The sequence below is a fragment of the Ostrinia nubilalis genome, chromosome 16 (genome assembly GCF_963855985.1).
Source record: "Ostrinia nubilalis chromosome 16, ilOstNubi1.1, whole genome shotgun sequence".
NCBI classification, from domain to species: domain Eukaryota; kingdom Metazoa; phylum Arthropoda; class Insecta; order Lepidoptera; family Crambidae; genus Ostrinia; species Ostrinia nubilalis.
The window spans coordinates 855,122-873,514 of NC_087103.1; the positions used below are offsets into that span (position 1 = coordinate 855,122).

An 18,393-nucleotide genomic window follows, 5' to 3' on the forward strand; every position below is an offset into this window, starting at 1 on the left:
TTTAGCATTTACGAGGAAGGAAACATTATTTCCAATAATTATGTTCAGCTTTGTACGCTACATGTGGTTCAGTATATTTTAACTAAACAGTTATTTCTTCTAATTACAACACAACATTCAAAATGAAATCCATTAATTTTATTCCTGAGTAATTTTTGAAAAGAAAAAAATAGAAATAATTTATTGGTCATCGACATGTTATTATGTTTGTTAAATCAAAAAATTATTACTTATTGTAAGTGCTAAATAAACATTTATCTCATCGTTTTAAGAGTACTTTTCAATCTTTAGATAAACAATTGAAGTGTTTGTATTAAATACTCATAATAAGATTCTGTCTTGCTAAGGAAGCTCCAAAAAAGTTAGTGATGTCAGTTTAATTTGAGGATTTACTTATTTGGCAATACCTAATTGGTTGCTGTCATACAAACATAAGTAGGAGGTACTAACTACATAAATTAAGTCATGGTTCACGATCAAAGTAAATAAATATCCCAGACATCTTCTGCCTTCATTAATGTTGGTCAAGCTGAATCTAATTACTTATCTACTGCTTTTGTTTCTGAAAAGTTGAATTTTCAATGAAAGATTTCACCTGCTGAGTAGAGGTTTTCATCACAAGGTGAATCTAGCATTAACCTAAATGGGTTAAGAAATAAACATACAGGGTTAAATTTAAACATATAGTCTGAGTTATCAATGAACATGTTACTGTCTTTTAGTACATCAATACCAGATTAATCTAATGCCAATAATTATTTGTTATTTTGTAAATGGTTCACGAACGTGCCGAAGGACCCCTAAAATTCGACCAATAATGAGTAATGACTAATTTAACGCCAACTACAAAACTACAATAATTACATTTGTATTTTAGTTCAAAACAATTTGTCGCGAGAGTGGCACGTTGACTAGCGCTGCCCGCGGGTTCGCTTGTGTTTTAGTGTTCATGGAATGCATTGACGTTATAGTGTATGTTTTAATTAGAATGGATTGCATAGTTAATTTATCGGCATCACATAATTATTCAATATTGTGAAATAATAATACAAATTAATTTTCCTGCAATGCCGTATTTGATGTGTTTGTTTAAGATTAAGATATTATTATTTAGAATAAGAACATTGTTGTAGATTAAGATATTGTTCCGACATTTAAATCTGCAACTTCAAGCCATAGAACAGAAATATCATTAACATTTTTGTGAACCTTAGTGGTTTTCTAATTTGCTTTAATGAGCAACCTGCATTTTTTTGTTGTTGTTAATAATTTTTGGAAATCATATTGTGAAAAACTAAATCTACATGCGGATCGACTCAATGATCGGATAATTAGAATAATTACTGCTGTAGAGTAGGTTTCAAATCAAAACAATTTTTCTTTGCGTAATTTCAGTACATAAGTGGTCTTACAGAGATTTGGTAGGTTTCCCTAAAATTGATCCTCGAACTTGGAATAATTTCTTAGAATCCATAAAATTCCACAGCCTAAATGAATCACCGAATCATGTGAGTCTAAAATCTGATAATTAAAGTATCGTTAATGAAGTTAACACTCGTTTAACAACGTGCCAAATAGTCCATGATTCCGTGGTTAATGGTCGCGTGGTTACCATGCTGTGGATCTGACCTTGGTTATTGATTAATCGTTAATATTGAAAGTTTATTTATAATTTAGAGTATTGGTAGAGAATTCTAAAATCCAATAATTAATGTCAATAAAATTAAAATAAATTCAACACTGTTTTATTGACTTTGACTTTGTACCAAACTGGGAATATTTACAGAAAGTTATTTTTCCAATGTATTGTGTAAATCTATTCTCTTTCTGAAAATCTAATTCATAACCTACGAAAACATGAAAAAATCACAAAGTCATAGTATTAATAAAATAATCTGTCATTGACCAGTACTAAGCCGGAATGGGTACTCGTAAGTTTACTACAGGTATAATAAAATAATCCAGCACAATACTTCTTAACCGTGTATGTCAGTGCTCATTAAACTCTTGGATTAGTGCGATAACAGCTTAACTCCATCTTGCACGACTTATTATTGTCTAATAACTGGATTAAACGAGCGTTCAGCAATACACAATGCGTTAGTAAAAGTCAACTTTAACTCGGTTTACTTTTGTACCTATATTACTTGTTAGTTGGGGACTAGATGGGGCAGTGTAAAATGTCCAAGAATTATTTATTTTAGTTACTTGCCTAATACCCGGACGGCAACCCAAAACATCATTGTTGCATTATTATACGCGCTTAACATTAACCTAACCTTCAACCCAGACATTTAGAACGACTTTTTAAACGTGTTCCGATGATTTAATTCTCAACTAGCGGCAAAGAGTGGACCTCAGAAGTTGTAATATTTGCTGGATCATCTTAGATCCAAGATGAATCTGGAGTGTGGCGGGTGTGCGAGCGAGGACGTCAAGTGCTTCTGGCTGGTGTTCCACCTGGACTACTTGATATACGCCGTCCTGGTGCTCATCTTCATTGGACTCTTCGTCTACTTTATGATTCACTGATATGGGGCTGGCGCGAGTTCAAGGTATTTAAAAATTCTAAGTTAATGCATCGTGTTTGCGATAGTTTTAGTGTTGTCTCATTTGTGTAATGAAAATTGTGGGCTTACAAGTGTAATATTGATTAACTAGCGGCCGCCTGCGACTTCGTACGCGTGGATCCCGTTTTACCCCCTTCATCTATCTTACGCGGTTTAGATTTTTTCATACAAATGTTTTTTCCCGCTAACTCCCGTTCCCGTGAGAATTTTGCAATATCCTGTTGTAACTAAGCTTTAAATTTACTAAGGTACCTGCATGCCAAATTTCAAGCGTCTATCTTACGTGGCTTAGATTTTTTCATACAAATGTTTTTTCCGCTAACTCCCGTTCCCGTAAGAATTTTTCAATATCCTGTTATAACTAAGCTTTAAGTTTACTAAGGTACCTACATGCCAAATTTCAAGCGTCTAACTTAAGCGGTTTAGATTTTACATACAAAAGGATTTTCCCGCTAATTCCCGTTCCCGTGGGAATTCCTAAGTATCCTATAACCTGCCCAGGAGTATGAAGAATAAATGTACCAAGTTTCGTTAAAATCCGTTGAGTAGTTTTTGTTTCTATAAGGAACATACAGACAGACAGACAGACAGACAGACAGACAGTCAGACAGACAGACAAAAATTTTACTGATTGCATTTTTGGCATCAGTATCGATCACTAATCACCCCCTGATAGTTATTTTGAAAATATATTTCATGTACAGAATTGACCTCTCTACAGATTTATTATAAGTATAAGTAGATGTGTTAAACTTTACCATATTCATCAGTAAGTTAAAGGATAAATTGAATTATATTAAATATCTAAAATAATTTGTTAGTTTCCCTATTGTTTGTTTATGTTCAAACTTCGGTACGTGTCGAAAGTTTCATATTATATTACTTATAGACTCGTTGTTTATTGTGGAGTTTCTACTCGTCATTAGTATGCCTACATTCATGTATGGCCTAAATTAATTTACATTAGGGATTAAGCATGTTCAATGTAGAGTTCGAAAATCTTTTTTACTATTGACTCAATCACAACATTTTTTTAGTAAAAAAAACTCATTGGTTCAAATATACCGCCTTTGTAAGTAAGCTATGTTTACTACTACAAGTAGGTATACGGTATGCCGCTTTGAGACCGTGCGATCTTTGATGGTACGGCTTTAAACCAAAATATTTTGTTTATAGGTCATCATAACAGGTCAGTTGAAGTATTTTCCTGCGAAATTCCCACCATATAAATGAATGTTTGTGTAACTACAGTTTCATTTCGTTTCAATCGTGTTGAGTCCTAAAATGGTGTCGTCTTCTTCTTCTATTATGTTGATTTCAATAAAAAGCACCAAAGTTGTGATTAGTGTAGCTTAGACGAAGTAATTGCGTTTGTAGTTTGTACCAAGCTTACCTTATAAGCTACGCCATACAATTTCCACGTCGGACGTTATTCGCACACACAAAAATGTAAAGAGCAGTGCCGTTTAATCGCCGGTGATAATCTGTATCCAAACAAACCTCCGTCCGCACGACCTTGTAGTGTGCAGCGATCGCCGCCTCAGTGTGCATGCTGCCTTACTGGTAAGAACGCGGGAAAAGTTGAGACTGTGTTTGAAATCTTTTAGAAGTTAGTTGGTGGATTTGTGATTATTTTTTCTAAATGTGAGGTGTGCGGTAATAAAAGCCAATAACAGTAATCCTGTAGTTTATGTTGAAATGTTATATCGTGTCTGTAAGGAAACTGCAAGTGTAAGTACTTGCCTGGTTACTTCAGATTAATGTAAGGAAAATAAAAGTATTTAGAATGGTGCGATTCAGTAAAATAATTTCTAATGACTTATTGTTTTGAAAACAAACGCCAACACCGCAAAGTTTGTTAACCGTTGATTTATTGCACTTAATATTCAAGCAATCCTTTTAAAAATAATAAATCTTACTTAGAGAACAATGTAGTCGTTTACCTTCATGAATCACACCTTTACGAATATGGAGACACTAACCGGCTGGACGTCACAACACAAACGCCGGGGAACCACACTAGTCAGTGTTCTGCCACAAATCACACAGTAAAATGGTGCAATAAACCACTCTGTTTCTTTTCAGGCTACTATGAAATAGGACATGGAAGACGGACACCACAATGACCCATTCAAAGAGTTCGCAAAAGGCCTCAACTCACCTGAAATCAAATCGAACGCTAGCATACCATTCGTCGACGACTTTGTAGAACTAGACCACGTTCAGAATGAACCCGTCCGGCCGCAAAGACTTAAAGACCTCGAGAAGGGTTCCGAGCATAGAGATGGGAAAATCCACGCGGCAGATTTGGGAGCCATATGCTCGCCTAATAGCGATACCATAGTACTGGATACTCCTGAAGGAACTCTGTACATAACTTTAGATCCAGAATCGGCAAAGTCAAGTAGAGCAAGTCCGACTAGTCCAAGCACTCAGTCTACGGACTTGACTGATAGTTTAGCCAGTCCGAGCACTTCGAAAGCAGTTGGAGATGAATCGAGGGTGTTGGTAGAGAATGAAAGGGATGCGGAGCAGAGAAGAGCGAACTTACGGAGGAATTCAATATCGATGCCGACTCTACAGAACCTGGAGCAGGAGGTTTTGAGACAACAGTACATGCAGAATCCGCAAGATGAGGTAAGATTTGTTGATAATCTAGTTACAGCCTCTATTCTAAGTGTCGTTAAGTAAACTGACCTTGTCTGGGTTTATGACTAACTTATATTTATTGGTATTATAAAAGTTACTGCCCACTTTATGTTTAAGTATCTTTTTTAAACATTTTTAATCAAAATCAAGTCGCCGACTGTTAAAACAGACTATAATTCAATTCAGCGTATTTTCATCGATCATAGATTCTGTCCTTTAATTCATCATCATCATCAACAGCTCTTTACAGTCCACTGCTGGACTATGAGCCTCCTCCACTATAGTGGAGGGTTTTGCCATAATCTCCACGCTTGGCAGGCGGGTTGGAGATCGCAGTTTAAAAGATTCATGTTTTTCAGAGAGCGCTGCTGCCCGTTCTCTGTTTGATGTCTAGTCCCTAAGTCGCCTCTTACGACACACCCGTGGGAAGAGTAGGGGTTGGTGACAAATGTATTCTACTCTGCCGTCACCACACGGCTTTAATTAAATATTTGAATTCAACCAATCAACGACTTCATTCTGTGTTTGATGTTGGATTGAACCGTTTTGCAACAGATACTTACTTCGTCAATTTATATATCGTTATAAACAAACAATGACGATAATGTTTATAATGACGGTAAGCTTCTTAATATTACGGCAATAACTTCATTTGTAGCGGCATCTTTCAAGTAGTGACAATGTTCAATCAGAAATAAGTAACCTTTATCCCTGCCCTAATTAATAACAGCACTTGAAAGTATTGCTCTCTCCAATTGAGTATAATAATATATCAACAGCTAGATATCTTTAGATAACCGAATACAAGGATTCGACGGAGATTTGCTATCAACGCGTCACATGAATTTTATCATTTTTTAAATTTGATAATATGCCGGAAAGAAATTACTTAGTTTAATTCATATCGTGGGTGTCAATACTTGTGCATAGTAAGGGAAAGTCACGTGGTCGCGTGATAAAGGTGTTGACATACAATTTAATTAATATCTCGTATTCTCCCAGTGATTGCTTTTGAAGCAGTTCACGGAAACTGTTGTTACTGTTGAAGTAAATTACAAAGTTAATTTGAATAGATATTGCTTATCTGGTGTCGTCTACAAACATATCGTCCGGTGCCTTTATTTGAGGATTAAGGAAACCGCTATACACTGTGTCACTGTGTGCTTAGTGCTTGACCTTCCGAAGAAAATACTTAAGCTTCCAAAATGAGGGTAAGGAAAAAGCCTGATCTTCGTGTGAACATACCGTCATATCCTCACGATTATGTGGAAATGCCTCAAGAGACAAGACGTCTGATTCTGGAAGCTAATCGGACTCCAAACGACATAAGATTCATAGACGACGATGCAAGCCCTATAGATATTAACAACGGGCGAAGTCCTACATTTAGAGAAATGGATCATAGACCTGGTACACCTGTAGTGAAGATCGTGGGCCCACATGACATGGAGTTGAACGGTGATGTGAAGCAAACAAAGGGTAAAGCGGACTTAAACGAACCTGACAGTACTTCTGTTGCTAAGCCAATCCAAAGGTCTTCGATATCTGTGCCACATGGTTTGAAAGATTATGAATTGGAGGCTCTTAGAAAGAAACATGTTAGGGTAAGTGATTTCTTAAAACGGAATATTTATATGGATTACTGTTTTAAGTATTAGTCTTTAACTGCCAAGAAATTTATTTATTTATTTATTAAAAATAATAAAAAGGGGCCATTTACCAGTTAAATTGAAGAAAACGTTGCTGAACAAAGATTTAATTTCTTCTTTGTTTTTTTAAATTGGTACCGAATTTTTAGAATAATTAGTAAACACCTCAATCAAAATATTATTAAACTCCATAGGTACTCGATAAGTTATCAGTTTGATTCAGTCCACATTTTGCTGCACAACAATAATATTCGTAATTTAAAATCGTAAATTATAAGAACGCTAAATTATAAGACACTGTTTATGTATAAGTCCACTATTGCATGCCGTGGCAACCTATAATTAAGGCAGCCCTTAGATTAAGTTAAATACGTTGTAAATATTGATTGTCTTCCAGTGTATGTCTTGTTGGTTGTCCTATTAAATAAATAAATAAAACGCTAATAGGTAATACGTTTGTTTCTGAGGCTAATCTTTCAAAGTATTGATCCTATTATTAAACCAAATTAGACATTAAACTAAAAGTTCACTCTACAATAAATAAATTAACAAAACGATGATGACACATCAACAAAAACAATAGGTACCAAATTTCTACCTTAAGAATTGAAAATATTAAATTGTTCTCTTTAAATAAGTGGCCCAGACCACTCTTAATTACCTTAAAATAACAAGTTTTGTTAATATCTAACGATAACGGCTGTTAATAATGAAACGCCCCGGTATTGGGTCAAGTTCACATGGGGGTGGGGGGAACAGGCGACATTGGAAGGTCCCGCGCCATCTAAATTGTATAAAGACATCCTGCAGAGATGGGCAACAGTTGTGAATGTCGCCTGTTTAGTATATGGAAAAATTTATTTACGTTTTTTTTATCCACAACGAGGAAGCTCTTGGCCTGTATCTCACCTGATGGTAAGTGACGATCAGGCCGAAGGTAGAAGCGAGCTTCACCCGGAATCCTCAACCACGAAGGAACTGGCTATCTTACCTCCAACTGCCGGAATACAATAATGCTGTTAACATTGTTGTTATGGCGACAGACTTAGGTAAGATGGTGTTAGCTAACACGCCAGGCGGACTTAGAACAAGCCCTACCACCAACCAAACCGAATAAAAAATCTGCCCCCACTGGGAATCGAACCCGGAACCTCTGCGTCTGAAGCAGGTGGTCTTACCACTAGACCACAGAGGCGGTTACATACGTACGTACGTACGTACCGTACAAAAGTATAATTTTTCGAAATTCCATGATTCTGAAAGTCAAAACTGAAACCTGGGAACTGTTTAATTTATTTTAACTTTAATTGGAGCTATAAGAATCTATTATACCTAATAATTTATTTAACTGTAATAAAAAGACGGCACTATCTATACTAATATAATAAATGCGAAAGTAACTCTGTCTGTCTGTCTCTCTTTCACGCCTAAACCACTGAACCGATTTTGATGAAATTTGGTATAGAGATAGTTTGAGTCCCGGGAAAGGACATAGGATAGTTTTTATCCCGGTTTTTGAAACAGAGACGCGCGCGATAAAGTTTTTCTGTGACAGACAAAATTCCACGCGGGCGAAGCCGCGGCCGGAAAGCTAGTCAGGTCTATGTATAGTAAAATTTGTAATGCAGTAATTTTATTTTTTCAAATCAAATCTTAATCAAACTTGCTTGATTTATTAATTTTCTCAACTTATGTACACGCGCGTATAGAACCTGTGGTTTGTAAGTTACAGGCTACAGGCATAACATGTGTTTTAAAACTTATTATGGTGTAGGTGCGATTCGAAGCATTGTATGTAAAATAACACGAAGATTACCCGTGGCTTCCGCGCCAAGATTAACGTTTTGATAATATTCTTATCTTATGCAATGATAATGCTACCATTTGTCATTGGGAAAACATGAAATTTTATAAAATAAGGCTAGTCTTGCTTTGTGGATTGGAAGATAACGATGCATTTATTTACTGTAAGTAGGCAGTTATTGCATTTATTTAATACCAATGCATTTCAGTGAAACAAAGCTAAAGGTTGCCATGTATTTCGAAAAAAAAAAAACAGACCTTGCAGGCAGACGTAGTTTTTAGATAAAATAAAACACATTTTATTGCAATGCTCACCCCTGCCCTATTTGCGTACATCCAATCAGTTGATCGTGCCCGTGATCTTACATCTAGACCAGTCCGTTAAAATATTATGTGGACTCAATACTAAAACTCTTCCCAGAATCAAATACCTACCTGCATAAAATGTAATTTGCGCGAACCTTCTAAAAAAAGCCGATTGGGTGTCGAAGACAATTGACTATCGCAAAGAAATAACATAAACTGGGGACATTAACTTTAAAGAATTTGGAATTCGAATTCTTCAAAACAGAAGATAGCAGGGAAAACAATTGAGAATCGATTTGGAGCACCCATCTGGACGAAAAAAAAGAAGTTGAACATATTTTTCTCGAACACTCGATTCGAAAAAGGAAGAAATGGACAACGAAAGGAGGTTCAGTTCAATTGCTCATAAATTCAAGTATCGATCGCCGCTGTGGATCGAGTCGGATTCGGACAGCAAGAGCTCGGACAGTGGCGGCAGCGGCGGACTGTGCAACAGCGATGACAGCATCGGCTGCCGAAGTTCTTCTGACAGTTCCGGCAGCATCAACAACTTCTTGGACTCGAAGGTTTAATGCTTATTACTCCGGCTGCAACTATTCAAAATCGTATTCTGCATGCCTTTAAATCACGAAAATTTCTTCGGTTAGATTTTTTTACAAAATTTAATTTGGCATGCTAAATAAATTAATCTTGCATTATCATAGCTGATCCACTTGAGCTTGTCAATATTACGTATTTGTGGAGACTGGAGAGCCAAAGATGACGGATGGAATGCATTTGTAAATTTGATTTTAAACTACATAGTAACTTACTACTAACTTACTATCAGGTTTAACGACTGACATCAAATGAACTCTACTACATATGCTTGTGATAAGCTTGTTGCAATGTTTACTTATTTATACGTACAATGCTATAAAGGAAAAAATATCAGACTAACTTTTTCATAATTATTAAGCATCCTTATTGAAGTCCAAATCTATAAGAGTGACTCTAGAACTCCCTAAGACTCCCTTTTACTTTTTTAAAAGTGTTTTGTTTCCAAACCTCGTTGTTGAGAATATAGTAAAAATGCAACATGAACGTTTAAAATATTATGTAGTGGTGACTAGAAACCTGAACTCAAAAGCCTTTTCACATTTTCATTCCTAATTCATTAAGGCAAACAAAGCACGTAACGTTTCCTTGTAAAAAATTCATTGTGTGTTTTGTAAACATGTTTTTATCAAGTTATCTTGGAGGCATTCGCCTCAGTTCTCATAACAATACCCGAGTATGTTAGTCGGTCAGTCTTTAAATCAAGTGTAATTGTAGGGAAAATTTCGCAGTAGTTCCCTTTATTAGCGAGGGTTGTCACTTGATGTTTAATACTTCAAAAAATATATTTTACATTGTTACCATTATATTTACTACTACTCGTAGTAATTAGATATTGTGTGTAAAGCGCAAAATCTAATCATTGTTTGTCACGTTTAAAAGTAATGGTATTACTTCTTGCTTGAATTTACCTTCACCTCTACATTATTGTAATTCAAAGTTGTACATTATTTAAGTAAAAAAGTTAAAAGTGAATTTAAGTAAAAAAATATAATTCGGTTAAAACAACGCATTTTTGGGTGCCGCTCCTCAAAGGGTAAAAAGAAACTGTGAATACTGTTATGGCATTTTATAATTTATCAAATCTGTTTTTATTGAAAACGAGACGTATATTATGTAGTTTAAATATCCAATATGGATAGTCAAAGCTAATACCTATTTAGCGTAAACAAATATAATTTACCAGTAAATCTTAAACTTTATACCTAAGTTTACCATTGACTATTAAGCTAGAAGTATTAAATTTCGCTAGAAATGTGGTTTCACAACAAAAAAGTATTTTAAGTATGAAACAAGAGGAAAATAAAGTACAGAACCCTCAGTGCACCAGGCCTAAGCGCGTTTGACCGGTCTTAAAAAATACATTTGCATACTATGGTGGCCCTAATAAAGGCAGTTATTTTGATTAGACCACCATTTTCCTGATTGTTTTAGCATTTTTGTAGCCCAAGATTTGTTTTACTTATACGCTGCTGGACTAAAACCCCACTCATTATGTACATTAGGGCATGAATATCGGAATCTCGGAATCTCGTAATATCGGAATCTCGGAGTACGAGATCCGATATTACAATTCCGATATTGAGCGACCCAATATCGTAATATCGGAATCAGATAAAGGTTTTAATTGAGATTTTAAACAAAGCGTTTAAACGCGCCACAACCTGCCACAAAGCCCAAAGTACATGATTGGCAAAGACCAATGATTTTCTCATGTCTCTCACCATCACTTTTTGTCCCACTGCAAATATTTATGGTTAATTTTACTTGTTCTAAAAAATTTTAACACTTGCCGTACTTGGTCTTAGCAATGAAAAACGACATCTCAACTCCCTTCCAAACATTAATTGGACTATGGCCCGTTTGTTCTGCGTACCTACTATGTGCCCTGCCCATTGCCACTCAGCTTGCTAGTCCGTCAGACTATGTCAGCGACTTTAGTTTGTTAACGGAGCTTCTCATTTCTGATTAGATCTCGTAAAGAAACACCAAGCACAGCCTTCTTCATAGCACGCTGTGCAACTTTGAGAGCCTACGTTTCCGAACCGTATATCATCACTGGTTACACACACTGATTGAAGACTTTCGTCTTTAAGCACTGAGGTATTTTGGACAAAAAGATGTTGTGTAGTTTCCCGAACGCGGCCCAGCCGAGTAGGATTCGACGATTTACCTCTTTTTCGAAATTGCATCTATGATCATCTATGAAATTTAATAGCTGAATTGTTTGTCCGAGGTAGACATACTTGTCAACAATCTCAAGAATCGAGCTCCCAACCGAAAATACGGTAGGGCGCAACATGGTCATAAGCTTTGTTTTGTCCATGTTCATCCGAAGGCCTACCTGTTGGGAGGTTCAATTAAGGTCTTCGAGCATTGTGCCGAGGTCTTCCAGCGATTCCGCACTAGTACGCAAAGCTGACCTCCGATGGGGCAGCAAGGTTCTGGAGTGGAGGGCACGTACTGGAAATCGCAGAATAGGACTGCCATTCACAAGGTGGACCTCAGGCCGCTACCAACCAACCATTGTGAAAATTATTGGGGGAGGCCTATGTTCAGCAGTGCACGTCCTATGGCTGAAATGATGATGATGGCCCGTGGTTTTGTGAGTTGTACATCGATAATCAAAAAGGAACAAATTACAAGGATATTCAAGTTTTTTTACCACTACCTAAAATTTTTGTAACATTTGACTTGAATGACTCTACAAATCGTTCCGCCAGTATTGGTTGATGAAGTAAAAGTTTGTTTGATACCTGTTTTACAAAAACACTTAAATTCGTTGCTAGTCCATTGCCAATAGGCCAATGCCTATTATCAGTAACCAAATGCAATGGAATTGGATACCCATAACATACAAAAATGGTTTTAAATACTTCAATATTATAATTTTAAGAAGTGCTGTTTTGTACCAAATTAAAGATATTGATTAAAATCATTATTTTACTGTATACAATTAAGAAATGTTACGAAAATAATCAAATACGTATTCAATTTATATCACAAACTCAATTCCGATATTAATATCGGAATTCCGATATTGAGATCTAATATCGGAAATCAATATCGGAATTGAAAACCTTCCGATATTACATGCCCTAATGTACATCTATTCACTCCAGTAAGTAAACGGATCGGTGTTGTGTTAGCAAATTGAAGTGATCATGCCATGACAGTTCTCCAGCTGGTAGGTATTACAATATATCGTGACATTCGTGACTCTACTTGTGTCTCTTCTATTCTCCTTTTGCTATGGGGTTAGTCTTTTTTCTGCGTGGGAAAACTTATTTCTAAATACGAGTAAATTACAACTCTACCTACACTATCACCTGACTGTAATATGCCCTAAATAAGAAATGTTTCGTTTAGCAGTTGATATTCATTCCAAGTAAATGGTTCCTACTGACGTCACGACGTGTGCGGGTAATTTACCAGTTTCCACATTAGACAGTAAATTGTCCAATCTACATGAAAAACTTAAGGAAAGTGGGTTGAGGTCTTTTTCCTCAAAAATTTCCTGGGTTTGAGGTTTTTCGCTGAAGTGAATAGTAACCATGCGAACCCTACGGCAGACGGGTGGCAGACGTATCGTGATAACCTCTCAATTAATTAACGTGGGCCATTAATTACGGCTGCAAGTGCAGTGCAAGATGCGCGCGGGCAAACGCAGGAGCGACTGCATTCCTTTGACACAGGTTAGTGCTAATAAATCCTTTTTTGGCCCGTGGAAAAAAAAGGTGGAAGATGAAGATACTAAAATACTTGTAACACCTACTTGTAATAAATTCCCATGTTCGCAAAATAAATATATTTGATTTGATTCGGAAAAATAAAATTGTATGCGTGATAGAGGTTCGTAAAATTGCATAATGTTTAGGGTCGCACAGAGTCAGCGCTACCGAAGTCCGTAGCGTCGCGGCACGGACGCGCGTATTACTCGTCATTAAGAAGAAGAAAAAGTTAAAAAGTTGTATTATAAAACAACTATCTAATTCGATTCTATCTCAGTCTATAGATTCTGTCTTGTGATTGGTCTAAATAATATTGAAATATGTACTACCAATAAAAACGTCATAATTATTACTATGCATGATATTCAATCGGATTTTGAGCTTAATTTTGTAATACGCATTAGGTGTGGTATATCCTAACAGGCATGATTCTCCTGTAATCAATGTGAAATGTTTGTTAAAAATAATAGAGACTGATGTTCACGAGTCTGCTCATTTAGTTTTTGGTTTACACTGGACGTATTTTGATAAAAACTGTCTGTCTCTGGATATTACCTATAGGGATTGGCTACGATCGAGTCCTTTATATTTGTCCATAATTTCAGATTCGAATATCCACGCACTTTAAAAATATCATAAATATTTTTCAGGAAAAACGTCGTTAATTTTTGCACAGACTTTTTACTGTGCCCGTATCACATGGGCTTTAGATAATGTCACTCACTATGCTATAGCAAACATAGTAGCAATGACGCATAGTTCACGGTGTTCACCAAACAATGTTTTGAACAAATAGAGTAATAGTTGTTTGAACTGCCGCTGTTGTATGACAAATTGTATTACATTACAGTATCGATATGACGTTATCAACCATGTGATAATTCGTTGTTTCCCATACAAAGTTGGCTTAGGATCAATATGGTTCTTAGTTACCATTAGTTTGGCGCAGCGATCATTTTTTCACGTATTTTGACACAGTCAAAATCTCGTTGACCTTTAACAGTCGTCCTATTGAACAACAGTTCTAAATCCGTATTCACAAGGGTCATTTCGATAGAACGATTTCTCCATAGGATCGCAACTCAGCGATTTGTTGTCGTTTAAGTTTTGTTACGTGAATAAGGCTAGTCGCAGGTTCGATCCGCATCTAATACAAACTTTAGGTCTGAGTGTTTTGTACGTAATATAAACAATAGGTATTGCGTGACTTTATTTAAGTATTAAAATAAATAATCATTACTCACAAATAGCATTTCTCATAGGTGTTTGTGTTTTTTCATAGCCATAATAAAAACAAAGTTTATTTGTTAGAAAGGGTCGTGTAGGGTAATTATTACCAAAACCTTATTTATTATTTCATTGTTATTGATTTTATGTATTAATTAGGTATAATAACATGTTATTATGAGGAACATCCGTGTTGGGGTATTTATGTAAATAATTATTATTCTTTAATTGAAATAATAATAGTTTAAATTCGATATTATGTTTCTAAAGATATTGCTTTCTAGTGACAAAACTGCCATAATTGTGCTGTTCAAATTAGTTGTTGTCCTACTTATTTCATATAGTTAATGGCAAAAACATAATTTACTTCCTAAACACTTTGATACACTTCTGGACTTCTATTTGCAATAATGTTATTTGTTGCGTTCTATCATAATTTCCCATGAATATTTGAAAAACCATTTGTAACAAATTACAAATGAAGTAATTCATATTACAAATAAAAACTGATAGTAATTTTTTGTAACGTTTTTTGTAGGACCCTGTTTAATAGTAATTCACACGAACATCGTTTGTAGAGTTCCACTAAAAACTGATTTACGAACGAATCGGTTTTTAGTGGAACTCTTTGGTAATTCGAATTTCAAACACATCAAATGTGTGTTCAACTGGATTGCCGTGGGAACGAGCCCTTATACGAGTGTTACTTAAACCTAAACTAATGTGTATGTTATTGCAATATTTGCAGTGCAATAAACATTTCGGTCACTACATTTTGTTTTGTGTTCTCACGTAATTATATGCCTTTGTTTGTAGATCTTAACTATAGTAGAGATAACATTTAGTGTGGCGTGAATTGTTGGACTACACTAATGTGTTTCCGGACTGAAATTCATTCATTAATTGTTTTATTTTAATGAGAATAACTCGAAGTGGAAACAGTTTAGTTTGAATCATTGCATGTGACATACGAGTATTTAAGTGTAAATAAAATATAATAATTTAAAGTTATGTGAATAACTTGTGATATTGTGGAGATATGAATCTCAACACTTTAAAGATAATTCGTGTGGTTAGTTTATCTTTTTAACAAATTAAAAACATTTATTTAATTTTGACTAAGTATTTTTACTTTAGGATGAGACTGAATGAATAAAACTAAAGAAAATTGTTTAGATTAACGTAGATGGCGAGTTTTAAGAGCAAATAAAAGGCTCAGATAATGCTTAATTGATTTAAGTCTTGTAAATACCTATTTGGAAGTTGTTTAAAACATTTTTAACACAAATTTGCTCAATTTTTCGCATGTTTTCAACCTACCGTCCTTACCATTCCGAACTTGCACATCCGAATAATTTGACCGTCCTGGTAGCATTTCTGGAAATACCCTCGGGAAATATCACACTCTAGCTGTGGGTACTTCTTCGTTAGGCTTATTCCGGTGGTCAAAAAAATTGTCTTCTAACTTTCGCTACAATTAGCGATATAAAACTCTTATTTATGTCCATTTGTTGATTCTTCCAGATTCCCGAGCACCACCAGAGCTCGGCGTCAGGCTTCAGCGACGGCGAACCCACCTCCGGAGACAACAATGAGGCCCTCACCGATGACAACGCCACCAAGTGAGTACACTTTCTATAGTTCTGTATTATCTGCTGTTTTATACAGACGATAGCTTCCTCGTTGTAGATAAAAAAACATGCATGACTTACTTGACTATGAGGTCTCACAGTGCGCGTGGACGCACAGGGTGACACACGAACCAAAATCATAGATTTATTCAACTCTATTCAACGCTGTGCGTTCGATTTGCTGCTTCACATAAGCAAGAATCGTTTGTGAATACGGGCGTATGTCCCCTAGATAGGGCAGAGGGCGTCCACAACAGCTCTCCATCGCGTTCGATCTTGAACTTCGCGTTTGATCTCGCTCCAAGTCTTGCGGATTTTCTTCGATGACGACACGACAGAACATTGTTACAGAATTTAGCTTGATACGCTGTCGTTCGTACCTTATAGGGGCGTACTTTAGTGTAGTGTGGTCTCAAAACATTTTTGTTTTTCGTTTTTTGTGCGTAGGGCCTATGTACAGTAGTGAACGTTCTGTGGCTGAAATGATGATGATGATGAAAAAAAATTATGATCTATATTTAATGTAGGCCGGTAAAGCCAACATGGGAATGTAAGTAGCGCAATCTAATAGACAGACACATTATTATGACGGACAACCACATCGCACACGGTACCACGGTCACGCTCAGATGCTAAAAACACGAACGCCAAATTACCTTCTTTTGGTAGACGTTACGGCACCATTATGTGAACTTTAAACACATAAGTATAGGTAGATACCAACTAAGTCAAGTAGAACTATGTAAGTAGGTACATGGCTCTACATTTCATGCACGGACTATCGGACTAAAAATAAAACGTGTCTCTACTTAGGTAGCAAACTTAACCTTCACTGGTTGGGTTTTTATTGGCGGTCAAGCTGTAGTAGATGCTCTCTACACAGGAGTTGCAGCGGTGGGAACGAGAGGTGGAAATAATCCCGTACTTAGGCAGCAACTAGATCGGTAAAGCTAACCGGTATTTATTTTTCCCCATTTTAACATAGAAAAGGGACTATTCCCACGCTGCATCTCCTAAGTAGCCGGGATCTACAGCTTGACCGCCAGCTTTTCAACCTAGATGGACATAGCACATAGCTTGCAGAGCTGATGGTTGCTGGGGCAACAAAGTTCTCGAGTGGGGACCACGAGCCGGAACACAAAGAACACTAGGACCGACGATCTGGTGAAGGTCGCGGGAGATGCCTGGATACGTCTTTGTGGAAATCCTTGGGGGAGGCCTTTGTCCAGCAGTGGTCGTCATTCATCTAAAACGAAAGAACAAACGTGAGATAGGTGACCATATGACAGGGCCCTACGTAGACAATGGGCGCTTCCGAAGCGTTATTCGCGTGGTGGGCTCTGATTCGCCGGTCAAAGTTCCGCGGGCTAATAAGGAAGCGCGGTCGACGACCGGCGTTGCGAAATGCAGCGCATGCACAATCTGTAGGGCTACCGAGATGGTATAAGTAAATTAATTTAGTAACCTAGTCCCTAATGAGATTTCCAATTGTATGTAGCGTCTATCAATCAACCACTGTCCATCGTTCTTATTGACTAAACACACACTCCTTGACTTGCAACTTTAATTAAGTTTCGTCTCCTTTCTTCTTTCTGTTCAGAAGTCTATCATGAATAGGTACACACGCATCCTGCCAATTTGCGGGGGTGTGATTCTATAATAAGATTAAATTGAAATTAAATCACGATTTTCTACTACATTGACTTGTTACCACTACAAATTAAGATGTTACAGAGCTTAGGTCGATGTTTCGTTCAGCTTCGACTCTACTCCGCTATTTGTCCCAGAATTCAACCAACCTTTTGAACCTTCTTGGCAATATTTATCGCAGCAAAACATAAAGCATTTAATGCATAATGTGTACTCATGCAAGGCTGTAGCAGCCCTTAATAGAGTCACTCAGTCAGTCAGCGATTTAGCAATGATTTCGTATAACATACCAATCCCACGATTATTGTGTTACTTATCTCTTTCTGTTTCTTCTTCTATCGTGTGTTGCACGAGTTCACAATTTCTGATTTAATTGCAATGTCTTAGAAATTGTGGGTTTAATTCCCAAGTGTGTATCCCACACACTCTAAAAAGTTTCGATGCTGTCTGTTATAATGTAGCGCAACGTAATTACGTATGAGCAAATTATATGTAACTACCTTAATTTCGAACTCCTCCTATGTTCTTCTGATTAATTTCGTTGCGGGTCCAATGACAGTTTAACTTTCCCCCGGGACAA

The 18,393-nt window shown here is 36.5% G+C and overlaps 1 protein-coding gene across 1 annotated transcript in view; it reads left to right on the forward strand.

The window, feature by feature from the left end:
• Window positions 1-904: 904 nt before the first annotated feature.
• LOC135079496 (myogenesis-regulating glycosidase) overlaps window positions 905-18,393 on the forward strand; it is a 31,075-nt gene continuing 13,586 nt past the window's right edge. Inside the window, exons 1-4 of the mRNA XM_063974153.1 lie at window positions 905-972; window positions 2,205-2,555; window positions 4,656-5,207; window positions 16,057-16,154. Of these exons, the coding sequence (XP_063830223.1) occupies window positions 4,674-5,207; window positions 16,057-16,154 (632 nt within the window). The 5' untranslated portion in view covers window positions 905-972; window positions 2,205-2,555; window positions 4,656-4,673. The remainder of the gene's footprint in view (window positions 973-2,204; window positions 2,556-4,655; window positions 5,208-16,056; window positions 16,155-18,393) is intronic.